This window comes from Oncorhynchus mykiss, chromosome 17, assembly GCF_057628025.1.
Source record: "Oncorhynchus mykiss isolate SJ-2025 chromosome 17, ASM5762802v1, whole genome shotgun sequence".
NCBI lineage: Eukaryota > Metazoa > Chordata > Actinopteri > Salmoniformes > Salmonidae > Oncorhynchus > Oncorhynchus mykiss.
In genome coordinates this window covers 28906421-28924522 of record NC_143038.1, presented here as the reverse complement: position 1 = coordinate 28924522, position 18102 = coordinate 28906421, and the positions used below count along the sequence as shown (strand labels likewise).

The following is an 18102-nucleotide window of genomic DNA, read 5'->3' as shown; positions in this document are numbered from 1 at the left end:
ATTCTTCAGTGGGTATCCCGGTCTGTGTCTAAAAGGAGAGGAAGGGAGGATCATGGTACTCTATAGTTTGTTCCACAAGTACATTGCATAACAATCATAGCAACAAAGCATGTTTATGCTACGTTAGGCAGCTGACACGCCATCCGCAGCACACCGCAGACACACCCCTCTATCTCTCTGTTCTTTTATTTCTCCCTGTCTCTCTCACACACGCGCTTCCGCATACGCACAATCCTAAGATTAAAATAATAGTAATAATAAGAACTCTGAGACTATGAGAATATCGGTGAATATGTTGCTGCAATGTTTAATTCAGAGCCTCTCTGCAACTCCACATTTTATTACAATGCTGCCACCTGTGTGGCCACATAACAAAGGAGAGTGCGCTGCACAGACTTGTGGTATATAATGCTATACTTTTCTTTTCAGCGCATCTATTGTCATATTGTTACAGTGTTATTGAAGCACTGTATCAGTGTCTGCGAAGAAACAATGTTGCTTTAAACCTCACGCGGTCAAAGTTGTTTACCTCTTCGTTACCTCTGACGTCATGACACACCCCTGTGTTTGGGGGAAGGGGAGTCGCTCACACACGTTACGAGCATTGGATTTGACCAAGCAAAGCAGGGCTGGTGTAAACCGTCACCAACCAAAACACGAGATACACGGGATACACGCAGATTACACCTTTGATTGGTTATTGGAGAGGCTTGGAGAAAATATCCCATTTTGTCGAAGTCCGGGGGCGGGGCATACCAAAAAGTAATGGCCATCTATTTAGGGTCTGGCCAGGGGATTTCTCGTCTATCATAGCTATTCTATAGAATTCGCCGTTTGTAGAGCGAACAAGGTAAACATCGTAACCAGTATTACTAGCCGTATTCGTTAATTGCAGTCGCGTTCGGTCTGAATATAGTTGATATATCGCCTGAACTTGATACACCAATTTAGGGTTAACCAGCCATCTAGCCACGCTAGCTATCAGTATCAGCTCACCAGCCAACATTTAGAACCTTCCTTGGGCGTGATAGTTTGGACGTTTCGAGTCGATCACATGCGGATATTTATATAACGCAGTTATTACACAGTATCTCATACCACAAGTCAACATGGGAATGAATTTATTTTCAAGAGATTGACGACGACAAAACGGATTAAGGGCAATTTGGTCTTGGAAAAAGTTGTACGCAGGTATGAAACTCGCATCCAGAGAAGGAATGTGAAAGCTGAAACTATTCTGCGGCTCGAGCTCAAAACAAACGCAGCGTTACAAGGCTGTCAGTTTACCAAAATAATCTTTACAATCAAACCATTGCACGCATGTTGCTCAAATAATTGTCATGCTTTTCTTTACAGAGAACATATGATAAGACTATTATTCAAACAACCAAACTGTTTGAAACAAGGTCTGAATTGATTAAGCATATTTCTTATTTTTCAGGATTAAAGATATCTTTATGGTTAAGAAGAGAGTTGCCAAGTCTTTATCGCCCATCTACAAAAAAGGGCATGCCAAAATCCCAGGTAAATTAATTTGATCTGTTTTAAATACTTGCATTCATAGCCAAACTACATCTGTATAAAATGCATGCCTTTAATCTCAACTGGATATTTCCAAATATGTATTATCTGTCACAATTTGTAAATAATATATTTTATTATAGACTTTATTTGAATAGTCCATCTATAGATGCTCTACAGCAGGATTCTCCAACCAGCAGACTGGATTTTGCCCTCCCAGTTTTCCAAGCAATTGCAATAAATATATATATATATATATATATATATATATATATATATATATATATATATATATATATATATATATATATATATATAGAATATATATCTCAGCAAAAAAAAGAAAGTAATCTTATTGTCAACTGCATTTATTTTCAGCAAACTTATCATGTGTAACTATTTGTATGAACATAAGATTCAACAACAGACATAAACTAAACAAGTTCCACAGGCATGTGACTAACAGAAATGTAATAATGTGTCTCTGAACAAAGGAGGGGGGGGGGGGGGTTCAAAAGTAACAGTCAGTATCTGGTGTGGCCACCAGCTGCATTAAGTACTGCAGTGCATCTCCTCATGGACTGCACCAGATTTACCAGTTCTTGCTGAGAGATGTTACCACTTCTCTTCCACCAAGGCACCTGCAAGTTCCCAGACATTTCTGGGGGAAATGGCCCTAGCCCTCACCTTCCAATCCAACAGGTCCCAGACTTGCTCAATGGAATTGACATCCGGCTCTTCGCTGGCCATGGCAGAACACTGACATTCCTGTCTTTCAGGAAATTACGCACAGAACGAGCAGTATGGCTGGTGGCATTGTCATGCTGGAGGGTCATGTCAGGATGAGCCTGCAGGAAGGGTACCACATGAGGGAGGAGGATGTCTTCCCTGTAATGCACAGTGTTGAGATTGTCTGCAATGACAACATGCTCAGTCCGATCATGCTGTGACACACCGCCCCAGACCATGACGGACCCTCCATTCCTTCGACGATGAACACGAAACCGACCATAATCCCTGGTGAGACAAATCAGTGACTCATCAGTGAAGAGCACTTTTTGCCAGTCCTCTCTGGTCCAGCGACGGTGGGTTTGTGCCCATAGGGGACGTTGTTGCCGGTGATGTTTGGTGAGGACCTGCCTTACAACAGGCCTACAAGCCCTCAGTCCAGCCTCTCTCAGCCTATTGAGGACAGTCTGAGCACTGACGGAGGGATTGTGCATTCCTGGCGTAACTCGGGCAGTTGTTGTTGCCATCCTGTACCTGTCCCACAGGAACGTTCACGCAGATGAGCAGGGACCCTGGGCATCTTTCTTTTGGTGTTTTTCAGAGTCAGTAGAAAGGCCTCTTTTGTGTCCTAAGTTTTCATCACTGTGACCTTAATTGCCTACTCTGTAAGCTGTTCGTGTCTTAACGACTGTTCCACAGGTGCATGTTCGTTCATTGTTTATGGTTCATTGAACAAGTATGGGAAACAGTGTTTAAACCCTTTACAATGAAGATCTGCTAAGTTATTTGGATTTAAAAAAAATATTTTTGAAAGACAGGGTCCTGAAACATTTCTTTTTTTTCTGAGTGTATATATATATATATATATATATATATATATATATATATATATATATAATGTCAAAACAAAGGAAAACCTATTCATTCCAGGGTTTTCCTTTGTTTTGACAATTTTCTACATTGTAAAATAATAGCGAAGACTTCACAACTATGAAATAACACATATGGAATCATGTAATAACCAAAAAAGTGTTAAACAAATCAAAATATATTTTGTATTTTTAGATTCTTCAAAGTAGCCACCCTTTGCCTTGATGACTGCTTTGTACACTCTTGGCATTCTGTCAAACAGCTGCATGAGGTTGTCACCTGGAATGCATTTCAATTAACCTTTTCATACGTGAGTTCCAAATATCTCTAACAGTCGCCCAGCGTGAGTTGTTTTATGCACGTGATGTCAGAAGGCACTCATTGTTCCAAAATATGATTGTTACACAACAGGGCAGTTAACATGCGCTGCCTGCTAATTATCTATGTTTCAACTTGTCAATTTCAAATGATTTTTTAACAAGTTTTATTTTCTAACAACAGTTTGAATTGAGGTGTGTTCCGCCTCGTTAATTCACATGGAAGTAGCCCATTTCGGTGTTGCTGACAATTTATGTTTGAGACTTTACTGAGCCGGACAAACTTCCCTCTTTGAGGAGAGCCCTTCCTCAATGCCTCCATTGTTGTTTTCCATACAAATAATGACTTTGGACATGTGTGCGTTCCTATCAAAGTAAGTGCCTTATTTTCTGCATATCATGCTGTCATTGTTACTGTAGCATGAAGTATGTATGTATGTATGGAGCATAATGTATTAACAGTTTTATTCACATGTTTTCAAGTACTGGTGACGAATAATGCATTCTGATTCTTGCATAGATTGTAATGGACACCTATGATGGGTGTAAAATACCTTTTTGAAGGTTGTACTGATTATAATGAGCTAATGCTAATCTATTTGCCAGCTGTGTGTGGCGCCATGTTTGTTAACATCATACAATGCATTTTGGGTGTCACGTAAATGTCTGTCAGACCAAAGACGTTATAATGAGGCGAAGGAATGGTTCACTCCTCTTTCGGGTAAACTTTCGGAAGTGATTGAAGGGAAGTGAATGATCGTAGACAACACACCCCCTTCAACATGCATACTGAAAAAAGACCAAACTCATCTTGTCTCTGCTTATTATATTTGGTTGATGCAAAAAAACAAACATGGAGGCGTGCACAAACTACCCATAAGATTACTTTTGATTTCTAGAAAGTGTTTTACTCAATTATTTCGATCAATGTTGAGCTCACCCGGGATGTGATGAATTATAAATAGTAATTGCTATTAGCTAATTCATATTGTGGATTCTGTTGTTATCTAAATATGACCACTTGTGTAACATCAACTTTTCCTCAGATAGTGCTAGGACTAATGTAGCTTACATTTTTCCAGTTTGGATGATTTGTGTTATGCTGTAGCTACTTCTGTGAATGTCTGAACATTGCATCCAAAAATAAACTGGTCACATTCTGGACATAACTTTGTAAGGACTGTGTTTGTGCAAAATGTTTCTGCGAAAAAACAGTGTGGCCAGCTCAAATGCTGACTGTTGCGTCAATGGAAACTAGACGTTCTAAATGAGCGTTCTAATCACACCGGTTTGAGCGTATGCTAAAGGGACCACTATAGAATGATCACACCCATTTGTTGGTATGTGTGAAAAGGTTAACAGGTGTGCCTTGAACTTTGGTTCATTTGTGCAATTTCTTTCCTTAATGCGTTTGAGCCAATCAGTTGTGTTGTGACAAGGTAGAGGTGGTATACAGAAGATAGCCCTATTTGGTAAAATACCATAATATGGACCACCAAAGTCCATATTATGGCAAGAACAGCTCAAAACAGCAAACCATCATTACTTTTAAGACATGAAGGTCAGTTAATCTGGAAAATGTCAAGAACTTTCAAACTTTCTTCAAGTGCCGTCGCAAAAACCATCAAGCGCTATGATGAAACTGGCTCTCATGAGGACCGCCACAGGAAAGGAAGACCCAAAGTTACCTCTACTGCAGAGGATAAGTTCATTAGAGTTACCAGCCTCAGAAATTGCAGTTCAAATAAATGCTTCATAGAGTTCAAATAACAGACACATCTCAACATCAACTGTTCAGAGGAGACTGCGAGAATCAAGACTTTCATGCCATATTGCTGCAAAGAAACCACTACTAAATGACACCAATAAGAAGAAGTGACTTGCTAGGGACAAGAAACTCAAGCAATGTACATTAGACCGGTGGAAATCTGTGCTTGGGTCTGATGAGTCCAAATTTGAGATTTTTGGTTCCAATCGTCTTTGTGAGATGCAGAGTAGGTGAATGGAGGATCTCCGCAGGTGTGGTTCCCACCGTGAAGCATGGAGGAGGAGGTGTGATGGTGTGGGGGTGCTTTGCTGGTGACAGTGTCAGTGATTTATTTAGAATTCAAGACCCACTTAACTAGCATGGCTACCACAGCATTCTGCAGCGATACACCATCCCATCTGGTTTGCGCTTAGTGGGACTATAATTAGTTTTTCAACAGGACAATGACCCAACACACCTCTAGGCTGTGTAAGGGCTATTTGACCAAGAAGGACAGTGATGGAGTGCTCCACCAGATGACCTGGTCTACAAAATCACCCGACCTCAACCCAATTGAGATGGTTTGGGATGAATTGGACCGCAGGGTGAAGGAAAAGTAGCCAACAAGTGCTCAACAAGTGTGGTAACTCCTTCAAGACCGTTGGAAAAGCATTCCTCTTGAAGCTGGTTGAGAGAATGCCAGGAGTGTGCAAAGCTGTCTTCACTTTGGTGGTTACTACATGATTCCATATGCATTATTTCATAGTTTTGATGTCTTCACTATAATTTTTTCAAACATACATTTTGGAAATTTGTTCCAAAGTATTCCCAGGCATAATAGAGATGTGGTCGTATACAAATGGAAGCAAGGTTTGAAATTATTACACTTTAATCAAATGTATGTGTTTGGCCTTCTTTTTGCAGTCTACAAATTATTGTTAATTAATGTTCTGGCCCCGTAACCATCCGCTCAAGAACAATTATTCTGCGGCTGAATCTAGTTGATAATCCCTACTCTACCGACTATGGTTGAATATTCTCCTGGTATTTTATCTCTACAGACCATTGAATAACATTTCAACTAACTATCTACTAACCCTAAACTTAACCCTAACTTTATCCCTTACTCTAAACCTTATTCTAAACTTAACCGTAACCTTAGCAAGCAGTTTCTTATCAACAGATAGTTTGTTAATAGTGTGACCATCTGTTATTTGGATAATCCGGACTATCCAAAGAAAGTGTGACCGATAGGCTTATTAAAAGCTTGAGTGAATTGCAGACACCCTTTCCCCAAATGTGACCGACTACTATTTTACATAACAGGAATGACATTTTAGGCTTCTGCTACTAGACCATAAAACGATGAAAATATGCCTCTTGTGATGTCTCACATTAACTTTTCGTCTTAATGGGTTCAATACGTAGGTTAAATCAAATATACACTACATGACCAAAAGTAGGTGGACACCTGCTCGAACATCTCGTTCCACAATCATGGGCATTAATATGGAGTTTGTCCCCCCTTTTGCTGCCTTAACAGCCTCCACTCTTCTGGGAAGGCTTTCCACTGGAACAATGCTGTGGTGACTTGCTTCCATTCAGCCACAAGATCATTAGTGAGGTCGGGCGATTGGGCCTGGCTAACAGTCGGCGTTCCAATTCATCCCAAAGGTGTTCGATGGGGTTGAGGTCAGGGCTCTGTGCAGGCCAGTCAAGTTCTTCTACTCCGATCTCGACAAACCATTTCTGTATGCACCTCGCTTTTTGCACGGGGGCATTGTCATGCTGAAACAGGAAAGGGCCTTCCCCAAACTGTTGCCACAAAGTTGGAAGCACAGAATCGGCTAGAATGTCATTGTATGCTGTAGTGTTAAGATTTCCCTTCACTGGAACTAAGGGGTCTTGTCCGAACCAATGAAAACAGCTCCAGACCATTATTCCTCTTCCATCAAACTTTACAGTTGGCAACATGCATTTGGGCATGTAGCGTTCTCCTGGCATCAGCCAAACCCAGATTCACCCATCGGACCACCAGATGGTGAAGCGTGACCCAGAGTCCAATGGCGGCGAGCTGTACACTACACCAGTGTGTGGCTGCTTGGCCAAAGTAATCCATTTCATGAAGCTCCCGACGAACAGTTTTTGTGCTGATGTTGCTTCCGGAGGGCGTTTGGAACTTGGTAGTTAGTGTTGGGCCTGTTCTGTGAGCTTGTGTGGCCTACCACTTCGCGGCTGAGCCATTGTTGCTCCTAGACATTTTCACTTCACAATAACAGCACTTACAGTTGACCGGGACAGCTGAAGCGGGGCAGAAATCTGACGAACTGACTTGTTGGAATGGTGGCATCCTATGACGGTGCCACGTTGAAAATCACTGAGCTCTTCAGTAAGGCCGTTCTACTGCCTATGGAGATTGCATGGCTGTGTGCTCGAGTTTGTACACTTGTCAGCAATGGGTGTGGCTGAATTAGCTGAATCCACTAATTTGAAGGGGTGTCCACATACGTTTTATATATATAGTGTATGTTTGAAACAAATCAAGTTTGTTTTTATTCACAAATGTGCACCATATGCATAAAACTATCCTGGAAGTAGGTGACATGTAAGCAGGGGTGAAAGTAGAATACATTTTTCCCGGTGTGACCACCTATGTGTGCACGCGCTTGTCAAACAATCACTTCAAAGGTTTCCTTTACTAGGCTACCCACGCACATTAATCCACTCGCAATATATTTTCATCCTCCAAACAGTGGTGAATTGAAAGAGACATCTGTTACACCAAAAAAAAAAAAAAGTGTAATGACATTTGGCAATTGTCATTAGGCCAGAATTGATGCGTCCACTGCTGTCAGTGCGCATCTCGGCTACTGATCTCTACTTTGGCAAAATGTCAATGTTCTCATCGAACCACATCACATTTTGGAGCGTAGGCTATAGGCTACCACCTGTTTTCGAGTCAATTCGCTCATTTTTCATGCCTCTGACATGCGTTAAGGGTAAATAGTGGTGTAATAGTGACCAATTTTTGGGGCATTTGGTTTTAATTATTGTGAATGAATCATGTTTTAACGGTACGGCGTACCTCCACTATTTTATTTTCCCGGGGTGCTGTAATGGACGGTACCATCTTACTTTCTGCGTGTAAGTAAACTTATGCTACCTCACATTCTTATTTTAGTCAATAGTTATGTTCATCTTTCGGAAAAAAAGTACTATCTAGAACCTAAAAGGGTTCTTCGGCTGTCCCCAAAGGAGAACCCTTTGAAGAACCCTTTTTGGTTCCAGGTAGAACCCTTTTGGGTTCCATGTAGAACCCTTTCTACAGAGGGTTCTACATGGAACCCAAAAGGGTTCTACCCGAAACCAAAAAGGGTTCTACTGGGAACCAAAAAGGGTTCTCCTATGGGGACAGCCTAAGAACCTTTTCACAGCCCTTTTTTCTAAGCGTGTAGGACACAATGTCAAACAGAAAACAAATCAGTGCTCTTGTTAGACACGTTCACATGCAGCCCCTTCTCTGCTTCAACATTTGTTCTACCATTTGCTCCTACTGAACATGACCCGGTTTCCATTTAGAACTGGGGAGTGTCCTTTGTTTTACTTCGCAGCCTTTGTAGCTGAAGGTGTTGATGAGTGATTCCATATGAGATTTCACTATTTGGAATGATGAGAATTCAAAACACTGCCTCTCTAAGTGCTACTCACAATGCTGAGTTAAATGTCATTGATTTGTCATAAGTGACCTGGGGCAACTGGTCATGTTGTTGTAGGAATCATGCTTTGGTTGGCTCTAATGAATCCAACAAAGATGTTCATTTGATAGTCCTCGAGCTATTAAGAATTGTGAATAGATATCAGTGCTCTCTGTGTTATTGGTACGTTATTCCTCTCATACGGCCTCTGATAGATCTTTACTCAGGCCTAGATGATTGAAAAATTGAAAAGGTTTAGACCAATAAACCATTAAATTACATTAGAATAGCCTTGTTGTGGGCCTCCCGGGTGGCGCAGTGGCCTCCCGTGTGGTGCACCTAGCTGTGCCACCAGAGACTCTGGGTTCGAGCCCAGGCTCTGTCGCAGCCGGCCGTGACCGGGGGGTCCATGGGGCGACGCACAATTGGCCTAGCGTCATCCGGGTTAAGGAGGGTTTGGCTGGTTGGGATATCCTTGTCTAATCGCGCACTAGCGACTCCTGTGGCGTGCCGGGCGCAGTGCGCGCTGACCAGGTCGCTAGGTGTACGGTGTTTCCTCCGACACATTGGTGCGGCTGGCTTCCGGGTTGTATGCGCCCTGTGTTAAGAAGCAGTGCGGCTTGGTTGGGTTGGGTTTCGGAGGTCGCATGGCTCTCGACCTTCGTCTCTCAAGAGCCCGTACGGGAGTTGTTGCGATGAGACAAGACAGTAACTACTAGCAATTGGATACCACGAAATTGGGGAGAAAAAGGGGGTAAAAAAAGAATAGCCTTGTTGTTTAATTAACACTTTACACCACAGTGTTCTTATTCCTGTGTAAATATAACAGTGTATACAGGTTACTCGTTGTTCTACTGTTTTACAATTGTAGACTATAGCCCTACCCTTAACCCATATCCTAATCCTACGTACAGTGTAAGTACAATAAGTCATGACAATAGTCTGTACTTGAGGATACTTGAGGATACTCGAGGACACTTACTACAAACATTAATACATAAGAGTCATAAGAGCACTGTAATGTGAAGTGTAACACCCCCTTTTTTTTCTTGACACACAGTATTATAGTGGCGTCATTCCAGGGATAGGCCTACCGCGGACAAAATAACTATGTAACCCACTAAGGAGAGATCTATCTGTATGATGTATATGACAGGGCAATGCAATGTAGGCCTGTACTATGTATTTGTCAAGTTTGTAATGTGTAGTGTTTATGTTTTATAGCCTACAGCAGTACTGTGTGTCCAAGACAATTTCCTTCTTAGGGACAATAAAGAGCTATCCAAAGGAAATTGTCTTAATGTTACGGTCCTCCTGCCACCGGCTGCCATCACCTCAGATGGGACTCGAGAGCATTTATAAGCAGATGACAATGTACTGATAAGTTGCAGTGTACACTGCAGCACCCCTAATTAAGTCCCTCTTGTTGTGGAACGTGCAGTTCCTGGTTGCTATGTACAGGACCGTGTAATAAGATTATCTGAACCTGGTCGGGGTGCCAGATTTCTCCCCAACACACTCCCTTGCTCAATCACACTTCCTCTGCCAAAGAGGGGACGATGAGAGAAATGGTGAAGTCAAGTTAGCCAAGGGGAGATGTTTAGAGGCCTGTAGAAATTGACGTACAGCGCGTTCACCTCTAGAGTCTAGGCCAGTGGTTCTCAAACCTGGTCCTGCACATTTCTGTTTTTGCCTTAACACTACACAGCTGATTCAAATCACCAAAGCTTGATGATACGTTGATGATTTGAACCAGCTCTGTAGTGTTAAGGCAAAAACTAAAATCTGCCCCCCTTTGGGTCCCCAGGACCAAGTTTGAGAACCACTGGTCTAGTCAGTGGTGTAAAAATACTTTGAAATACTACTTAAGTCATTTTTGGGGGGTTATCCTTTCTTTAATGTTCATATTTTTAACTAGTTTTACTTTTACTTAATAAAGGCAGGAAAATTGTCCAATTCACGCACTTATCAACAGAACATCTCTGGTCATCCCTACTGCCTCTGATCTGGCGGACTCACTAAACAAACATGGTTCGTTTGTAAATTATGTCTGAGTGTTGGAGTGTACCCCTGCCTATCCATTAAAAAAATAAAATAAAAAATGGTGCCATCTGGTTTGCTTAATATAAGGGATTTGAAATTATTTACACTTACTTTTGATGCTTAAAATATATTTGAGCAATTAAATGTACTTTTGATACTTAAGTATATTTTAAACAAAATACTCTTAGACTTTTAATCAAGTAGAATTTTACTAGGTGACTTTTACTTGAGTAATTTTCTATTAAGGTATCTTTTCTTTTACTCAAGTATGACAATTGGGTACTTTTTTCACCACTGCCGATTTTATATGTATATTCATGAAAACCGTAATAATGCAATTTAGAAAGAAATATTTCATGATCAACCGTGTCAAAAGCTTTGGATAAAACTAAAAAGATGCCAAGAACATATTCATTGTTGTGGGCTGTAAAGATTTCATCCACAAGTTGCAAAAGAGACATTTTTCCACCACTGGGTCTAGAGATTTGGAGAACTTGGATACACGTGATACGATCTAAAGAAAGCAGAAGTCCTTCTCGGTTGAAAGAAAACAAACTCATATTCACTTCCCCTAGCCCCCACTTCTTCGGTGATTTCATATCTGACTGAGCGGATAAGTGTAAGTCAGCAATGTGATGGTGACGGTTCCACCTAGTCTTTTTCAATGGTCTCAGGGGAGCTTCCCCCCTATTGCTTACCTCTTCTTACACCTATCCAGTTCCTTCCGATCTGAAACACCAGAGGCGTAGGGGGTTGTTTTCATTTCAGACCAAGCTATCCTTTCGGTGATTCATTGGAAAGCTTTGAGGGAGAGCTTCACTGGCACACAGTGATTACTTTGTGCCCTTAACAACTGACTTTAGAACAGCCCTCCCGCATTACTCCAAACTCTATCCCGCTAGGAGCTGCACAACAAGAGCTGAACCTAGAACAGTAGCCGAGGGCATTGTAATGTAGGCTCATGTTCAGCTCCGGCCAGTCACTGCTACAACAATGGCAGGTTGTGTACGGGGGCCAATCAGTCGTGTTGGTATAGTCCATTAGCTTTTTGTCCACTCTGCAACAGCAGTACAGTCGTCATACCCACCCCACCTCTGCCGTGACTACTAATTGGTTCCTCCTCTCCCACATGTAACAGTATAGGCCTCCTATAGAGCTGGCCTTTACTAGGCACCACAAGATGGGCTTTTGTGTGAGTGTGTGCCGTATAGGTGTATATAGGGCACATTTGAAGTTGTTGGGAGTAATGACGTGTTAAGTTCCACCTGTCAAGGTTTCAACACACTTAACATGCGTAAACCTATGTGCATGCGTGCGCTGGGGGAGTTAGATTTTTTGGGGGTAACAAGATACCTCGCCAATCCAGACTCCCAAATAGCAACATTCACAAGGGGGCGACAGAGGCTTTCTTGTTGTCTTCTCATTTGTTGTTAAAGTAAAAGAAGAGTCACTTGTCTTCACTTGCCAGCAAGTTGGCTAAACACTACAAGCTAGCTAGCCTTTTCGCTTCCCACATCGCCATGTGAAATAATTAGATTTATAATGAAATATTATGCCCTGGCAAATATTCTTATACTTTCCAAATGGCCTAGAATAACGTTATCAATTTTAAACAAATATCTTACAGCTGTTTTTACCAGTAGCCTGGAATCAATAGTTATCACTTCTAAACAAAATACATTTTGGAGAGATTCTAATAAGGCGATTTTGAAGTTGATTAGCTTCCCACATCGCCATGTGAAATAATTAGATTCATAATTAAATAATATGCCCTCGCAAATATTCTTATACTGGCCAGTGTAACCTACAATATTATCCCAATTTGATATGCTGCTTCAAATGTCAGCTTCAAATTGAATGTCATCATGTTTTGGACAGAGAAAAAGCACACATCTCACAGCTGTTTTAACCAATAGCCTGGAATCAATAGTTATTACTTCCAAACAAAATACATTTTGGTGGAGATTCTAATAAGGCTACAATGTTGTTTGGTTTGTTGTTTGAACAGCCGCTGAGAGTATATTTACTTATCAATGCAAAATAGGTTACTTTGATGCATTGCCTCTAGATCAGATCAAGGAACCAAGCGAACTTCATTGCTTACACAGCACTGCCTCCATGGCTACTCAAGGAATGATACGGCGCGTTACAATCGAGAGAGTACATAGAATGTCGGAGCGCACTACAAAGAGCCACCCCTTTTGTGTCAAAAAACGACATTGTGACACTGCGCTACGCACCGTAGGGTATAAAGTATAGGCAGGCAGTAGTCATGTAGAATAATACGACTTCTTGGGAACGTGAGCAAAGGAGAAACCCAGCGGGCTTTGTTTGGTTCCTGTTTGAGTTACTATAAGTTAGTATGGCAGAGTTAGTATGGCAGAGTTAGTATGGCAGAGTTAGTATGAGTGAGTTAGTATGAGTGAGTTGTTAGTATGAGTGAGTTGTTAAAGGTCCTGAAAAGATATTCTGAAAAGCACTTTTTCTCTTGAAAAGACAGGTTGAGTGGGCGGGGAGCTTAGCTCGCCTTAATTAACTGACAGCTCTTTGAAACGCCCATGTCAAGCAACTTGTATGCAGTGAGCAGGGTTGCAGTAAAATCATCTCGAGAAAATGTGGGGATACACAAAGAAACTCAAACAACATTAAAATTGCATCAATGAAATGTTTTTTAAATTTTTTTTTATACATCTTCCGTTTGGCATGTCTCTTGTGATGTGGTTCACAGCAGCACTGACGGATGTGTTGACTTGACAGCTGCATCAGTGTTTTGAACGACCCCTCCCCCTTTTGTTCCATGCGGGCTGAAGACCTAGCTAGTCAGTAACTAGCTAACACCAGACACAGATGAACAGGGAAACATATAGTATATTTGCCATAGATGATTATGGTAAACTGTAAAATATATTTTCTGACACCCTCCAGTCAAATTTTGGCACCAGTAGAATAGCTATCTACAGAGCCTTCAGCAAGTATTCACAACCTTTGACTTTTTCTAAATGTTGTTGTGTTACAGTTGGAATTTAAAATGGATTGAATTGAGGTTTTGTGTTACAGGCCTGCTACACACAGTAGCCCATAATGTCAAAGTGGAATTATGTTTTTAGAAATTTTGACAAATTAATTAAAAAAATAACACACACACACATACAATTATCTGTTAAGTTCATTGGCCGAGCAGTGAATTTCAAACACAGATTCAACCACAAACACCAGGGAGATTTCCCAATGCCTAGCAAAGAAAGGTACCTATTGGTAGATGGGTAAAAAGCAGACATTGAACATCTTTTGAGCATGGCAAAATTATGAACTCCACTTTGGGTGGTGTACCAATACACCCAGTCACTACAAAGTTACAGGCGTCCTTCCTAACTCAGTTGCCAGAGAGGAAGGAAACCACTCAGGCATTTCACTATGAGGCCAATTGTGACTTTAAAACAGTTACAGAGTTTAATGGCTGTGATAGGAGAAAACTGAGGATGGATCAACAACCTTGTAGTTACTCAACAATACTAACCTAATTGACAGAGTGAAAAGAAGGAAGCCTGTACACAATAAAAAATATTCCAAAACATGTATTTTGTAGTTTGTAATAAGGCACTGAAGGAAAACTGCAAAAAAATGTGGCAAAGAAATGAACTTTGTCCTGAAATCAAAGTGTTATGTTTGTGGCAAATCCAACACAACACATCACTGAGCACCTCTTCTCATATTTTCAAGCATGATAGTGGTTGCCTAATGTAATGTGTATGCTTGTCATCGTCAAGGACTAGGGAGTTTTTTAGGATAAAAATAAATGGTTAGAGCTAAGCACAGGCAAAATCCTAGAGGAAAACCTGGTTCAGTTTGCTTTCCAACAGACACTGGGAGACAAATTCACCTTTCAGCAGGAAAATATAGACTGGTGTTGCTTACCAAGACGACATTGAATGTTCCTGAGTGGCGTAGTTCTAGTTTTGACTATAGTCGGCTTGAAAATCTATGGCAAGACTTGAAAATGACTGTCTAGCGATTAACAATCAACTTTGACAGAGCTTGAAGAATTTTTGAAAAGATTGCTGTGCAAATATTGTACAATGCAGGTGTGCAAAGCTCTGAGACTTACCCAGAAATATCACTGTCAAAGGTGATTCTAACATAGGTTGACTGAGGGGTGTGGATACTTATGTAAATGCTGTATTTCATTATCATTACTTTTGTAACAAAATTGTAAAAAGCCTGTGTATAAATACTTTCTGAAGGCACTGTAGCTACAGTGCCTTGCGAAAGTATTCGGCCCCCTTGAACTTTGCGACCTTTTGCCACATTTCAGGCTTCAAACATAAAGATGTAAAACTGTATTTTTTGTGAAGAATCAACAACAAGTGGGACACAATCATGAAGTGGAACGACATTTATTGGATATTTCAAACTTTTTTAACAAATCAAAAACTGAAAAATTGGGCGTGCAAAATTATTCAGCCCCCTTAAGTTAATACTTTGTAGCGCCACCTTTTGCTGCGATTACAGCTGTAAGTCGCTTGGGGTATGTCTCTATCAGTTTTGCACATCGAGAGACTGAATTTTTTTCCCATTCCTCCTTGCAAAACAGCTCGAGCTCAGTGAGGTTGGATGGAGAGCATTTGTGAACAGCAGTTTTCAGTTCTTTCCACAGATTCTCGATTGGATTCAGGTCTGGACTTTGACTTGGCCATTCTAACACCTGGATATGTTTATTTATGAACTATTCCATTGTAGATTTTGCTTTATGTTTTGGATCATTGTCTTGTTGGAAGACAAATCTCCGTCCCAGTCTCAGGTCTTTTGCAGACTCCATCAGGTTTTCTTCCAGAATGGTCCTGTATTTGGCTCCATCCATCTTCCCATCAATTTTAACCATCTTCCCTGTCCCTGCTGAAGAAAAGCAGGCCCAAACCATGATGCTGCCACCACCATGTTTGACAGTGGGGATGGTGTGTTCAGCTGTGTTGCTTTTACGCCAAACATAACGTTTTGCATTGTTGCCAGAAAGTTCAATTTTGGTTTCATCTGACCGGAGCACCTTCTTCCACATGTTTGGTGTGTCTCCCAGGTGGCTTGTGGCAAACTTTAAACGACACTTTTTATGGATATCTTTAAGAAATGGCTTTCTTCTTGCCACTCTTCCATAAAGGCCAGATTTGTGCAATATACGAATGATTGTTGTTCTATGGACAGAGTCTCCCACCTCAGCTGTAGATCTCTGCAGTTCATCCAGAGTGATCATGGGCCTCTTGGCTGCATCTCTGATCAGTCTTCTCCTTGTATGAGCTGAAAGTTTAGAGGGACGGCCAGGTCTTGGTAGATTTGCAGTGGTCTGATACTCCTTCCATTTCAATATTATCACTTGCACAGTGCTCCTTGGGGTGTTTAAAGCTTGGGAAATATTTGTGTATCCAAATCCGGCTTTAAACTTCTTCACAACAGTATCTCGGACCTGCCTGGTGTGTTCCTTGTTCTTCATTATGCTCTCTGCGCTTTTAACGGACCTCTGAGACTATCACAGTGCAGGTGCATTTATACGAAGACTTGATTACACACAGGTGGATTGTATTTATCATCATTAGTCATTTAGGTCAACATTGGATCATTCAGAGATCCTCACTGAACTTCTGGAGAGAGTTTGCTGCACTGAAAGTAAAGGGGCTGAATAATTTTGCACGCCCAATTTTTCAGTTTTTGATTTGTTAAAAAAGTTTGAAATATCCAATAAATGTCGTTCCACTTCATGATTGTGTCCCACTTGTTGTTGATTCTTCACAAAAAAATACAGTTTTATATCTTTATGTTTGAAGCCTGAAATGTGGCAAAAGGTCGCAAAGTTCAAGGGGGCCGAATACTTTCGCAAGGCACTGTATATAAACCACGCCCCTCTGCAACCACTCTTTCTCCGATGTTGGTTAGAAGGCGGTACATATTTAGAGGAAGTAAAAGAATATCATGTTCCAATTGGTGTGTTAAAATGAGAGTTAAGGTGATGCCACCTTGTCCCCTTAATAAATAATCCAAGTGTTTGACATGGGGGAGGCGACCAGTAACTCTACAATTTAACTTTATCAATGTATAAGCAACAGTCATTTTTTGATCTGGTTTCCTTCAAATATCATCAAATTTCATGAAAAACATGATTTTGACTGTTCATGACCTTTAAGAGTTAGTATGATTTAGTTAGCATGAGTGAGTTGGTATGATTGACTATGAGTTAGTAGTGTGGAAATAGAATGCTTGGCATGGCATTATTTCCTGGAATTTAATGACTTGACGATTGACTTTGGGCATAGTACACGTCGCCGAGGTTTGTGCTTTTTGGGTTGAGGTTATGTAACTGGGACCAGAGCTAAGTGCTTATGCACCCACATCACCCACATGTCTGTTGTCTATCCGTTCCTGTCCTTGCTAGTTCAGAGTGTGTGACTGTGTGTGTGTGTTTGCGAGAGAGCGAGAGCACTCAATTGCTGCCGAGCTCTGCAGAGACAGGGCTGCCTGTCTGTGTGTGTTTCGTCTGTTTGTGTCCAAGCGGGCCTCTCCCTGCCTCGTCCTCTCTCCCCTCTCCAGAGTCTAGCGAGGGGCCCAGCGAAAGGGCAGGCCGCTACTGCCTCTCTCCCCTCGCAATGGGGCCTGGAGAGGGGTGTGTGTGTGTGTGTGTTCTGTGTGGAGACCATGGGGATTGGTCACAGAACATGGTACCCCCCCAGTCCAGCCCATCCTGTGGGGCACAGGTCACCTCGTCATGTGCTGCCGCTGCATGCTTCTCTGTGAATGCAAGGAAGAAAATAGAACACGAGGCAGGGAGTAAGACGGAGGGAAAGAAAGCGGGAGAGAGAGAAAGGCAAATGGAATGACAGGACTGGACTAGTCTGCTCTGTCAGTTACTCACTCCTGTCTATCGGGGCCTATTCTGTTGTTCCACGTTCTCTCTCTCTCTCTCTCTCTCCCATTGTCTCTCTGTCTATTGTTCTTTTCGCTCTCTTTTTTTTCCATCAGTCGATCACCGTCTTTTACGGGTTTCATTACTGCATTTCCTATCTCTTCTGACACTTCTCTCCCTGTGTTTCTATATCCCTTTCTTATTTTTGCTCTGTTTGTCTGTGTTTCTGACTCTTTCTTTCTCTCCCTTTCTCCCCCCACTTTTCTTCGCCTCGTAAAGTTGCTCGTTTCTCCC

At 41.5% G+C, this 18102-nt stretch overlaps 1 protein-coding gene across 3 annotated transcripts in view; it reads left to right on the top strand.

Annotated features, from left to right (window-relative positions):
* The first annotated feature begins 734 nt into the window (after window positions 1-734).
* The window catches only part of LOC110493951 (vitamin D3 receptor B), a 76144-nt gene continuing 58776 nt past the window's right edge, over window positions 735-18102 (top strand). For 2 of the 3 annotated variants that reach the window (XM_036949968.2, XM_036949969.2), the window contains exons 1-2: window positions 735-1191; window positions 1442-1524. In XM_036949968.2, coding sequence (XP_036805863.1) covers window positions 1458-1524 — 67 coding nt within the window. In that variant the 5' untranslated portion in view covers window positions 735-1191; window positions 1442-1457. The remainder of the gene's footprint in view (window positions 1192-1441; window positions 1525-18102) is intronic. The other variant, XM_090205173.1, reaches the window with a different exon arrangement.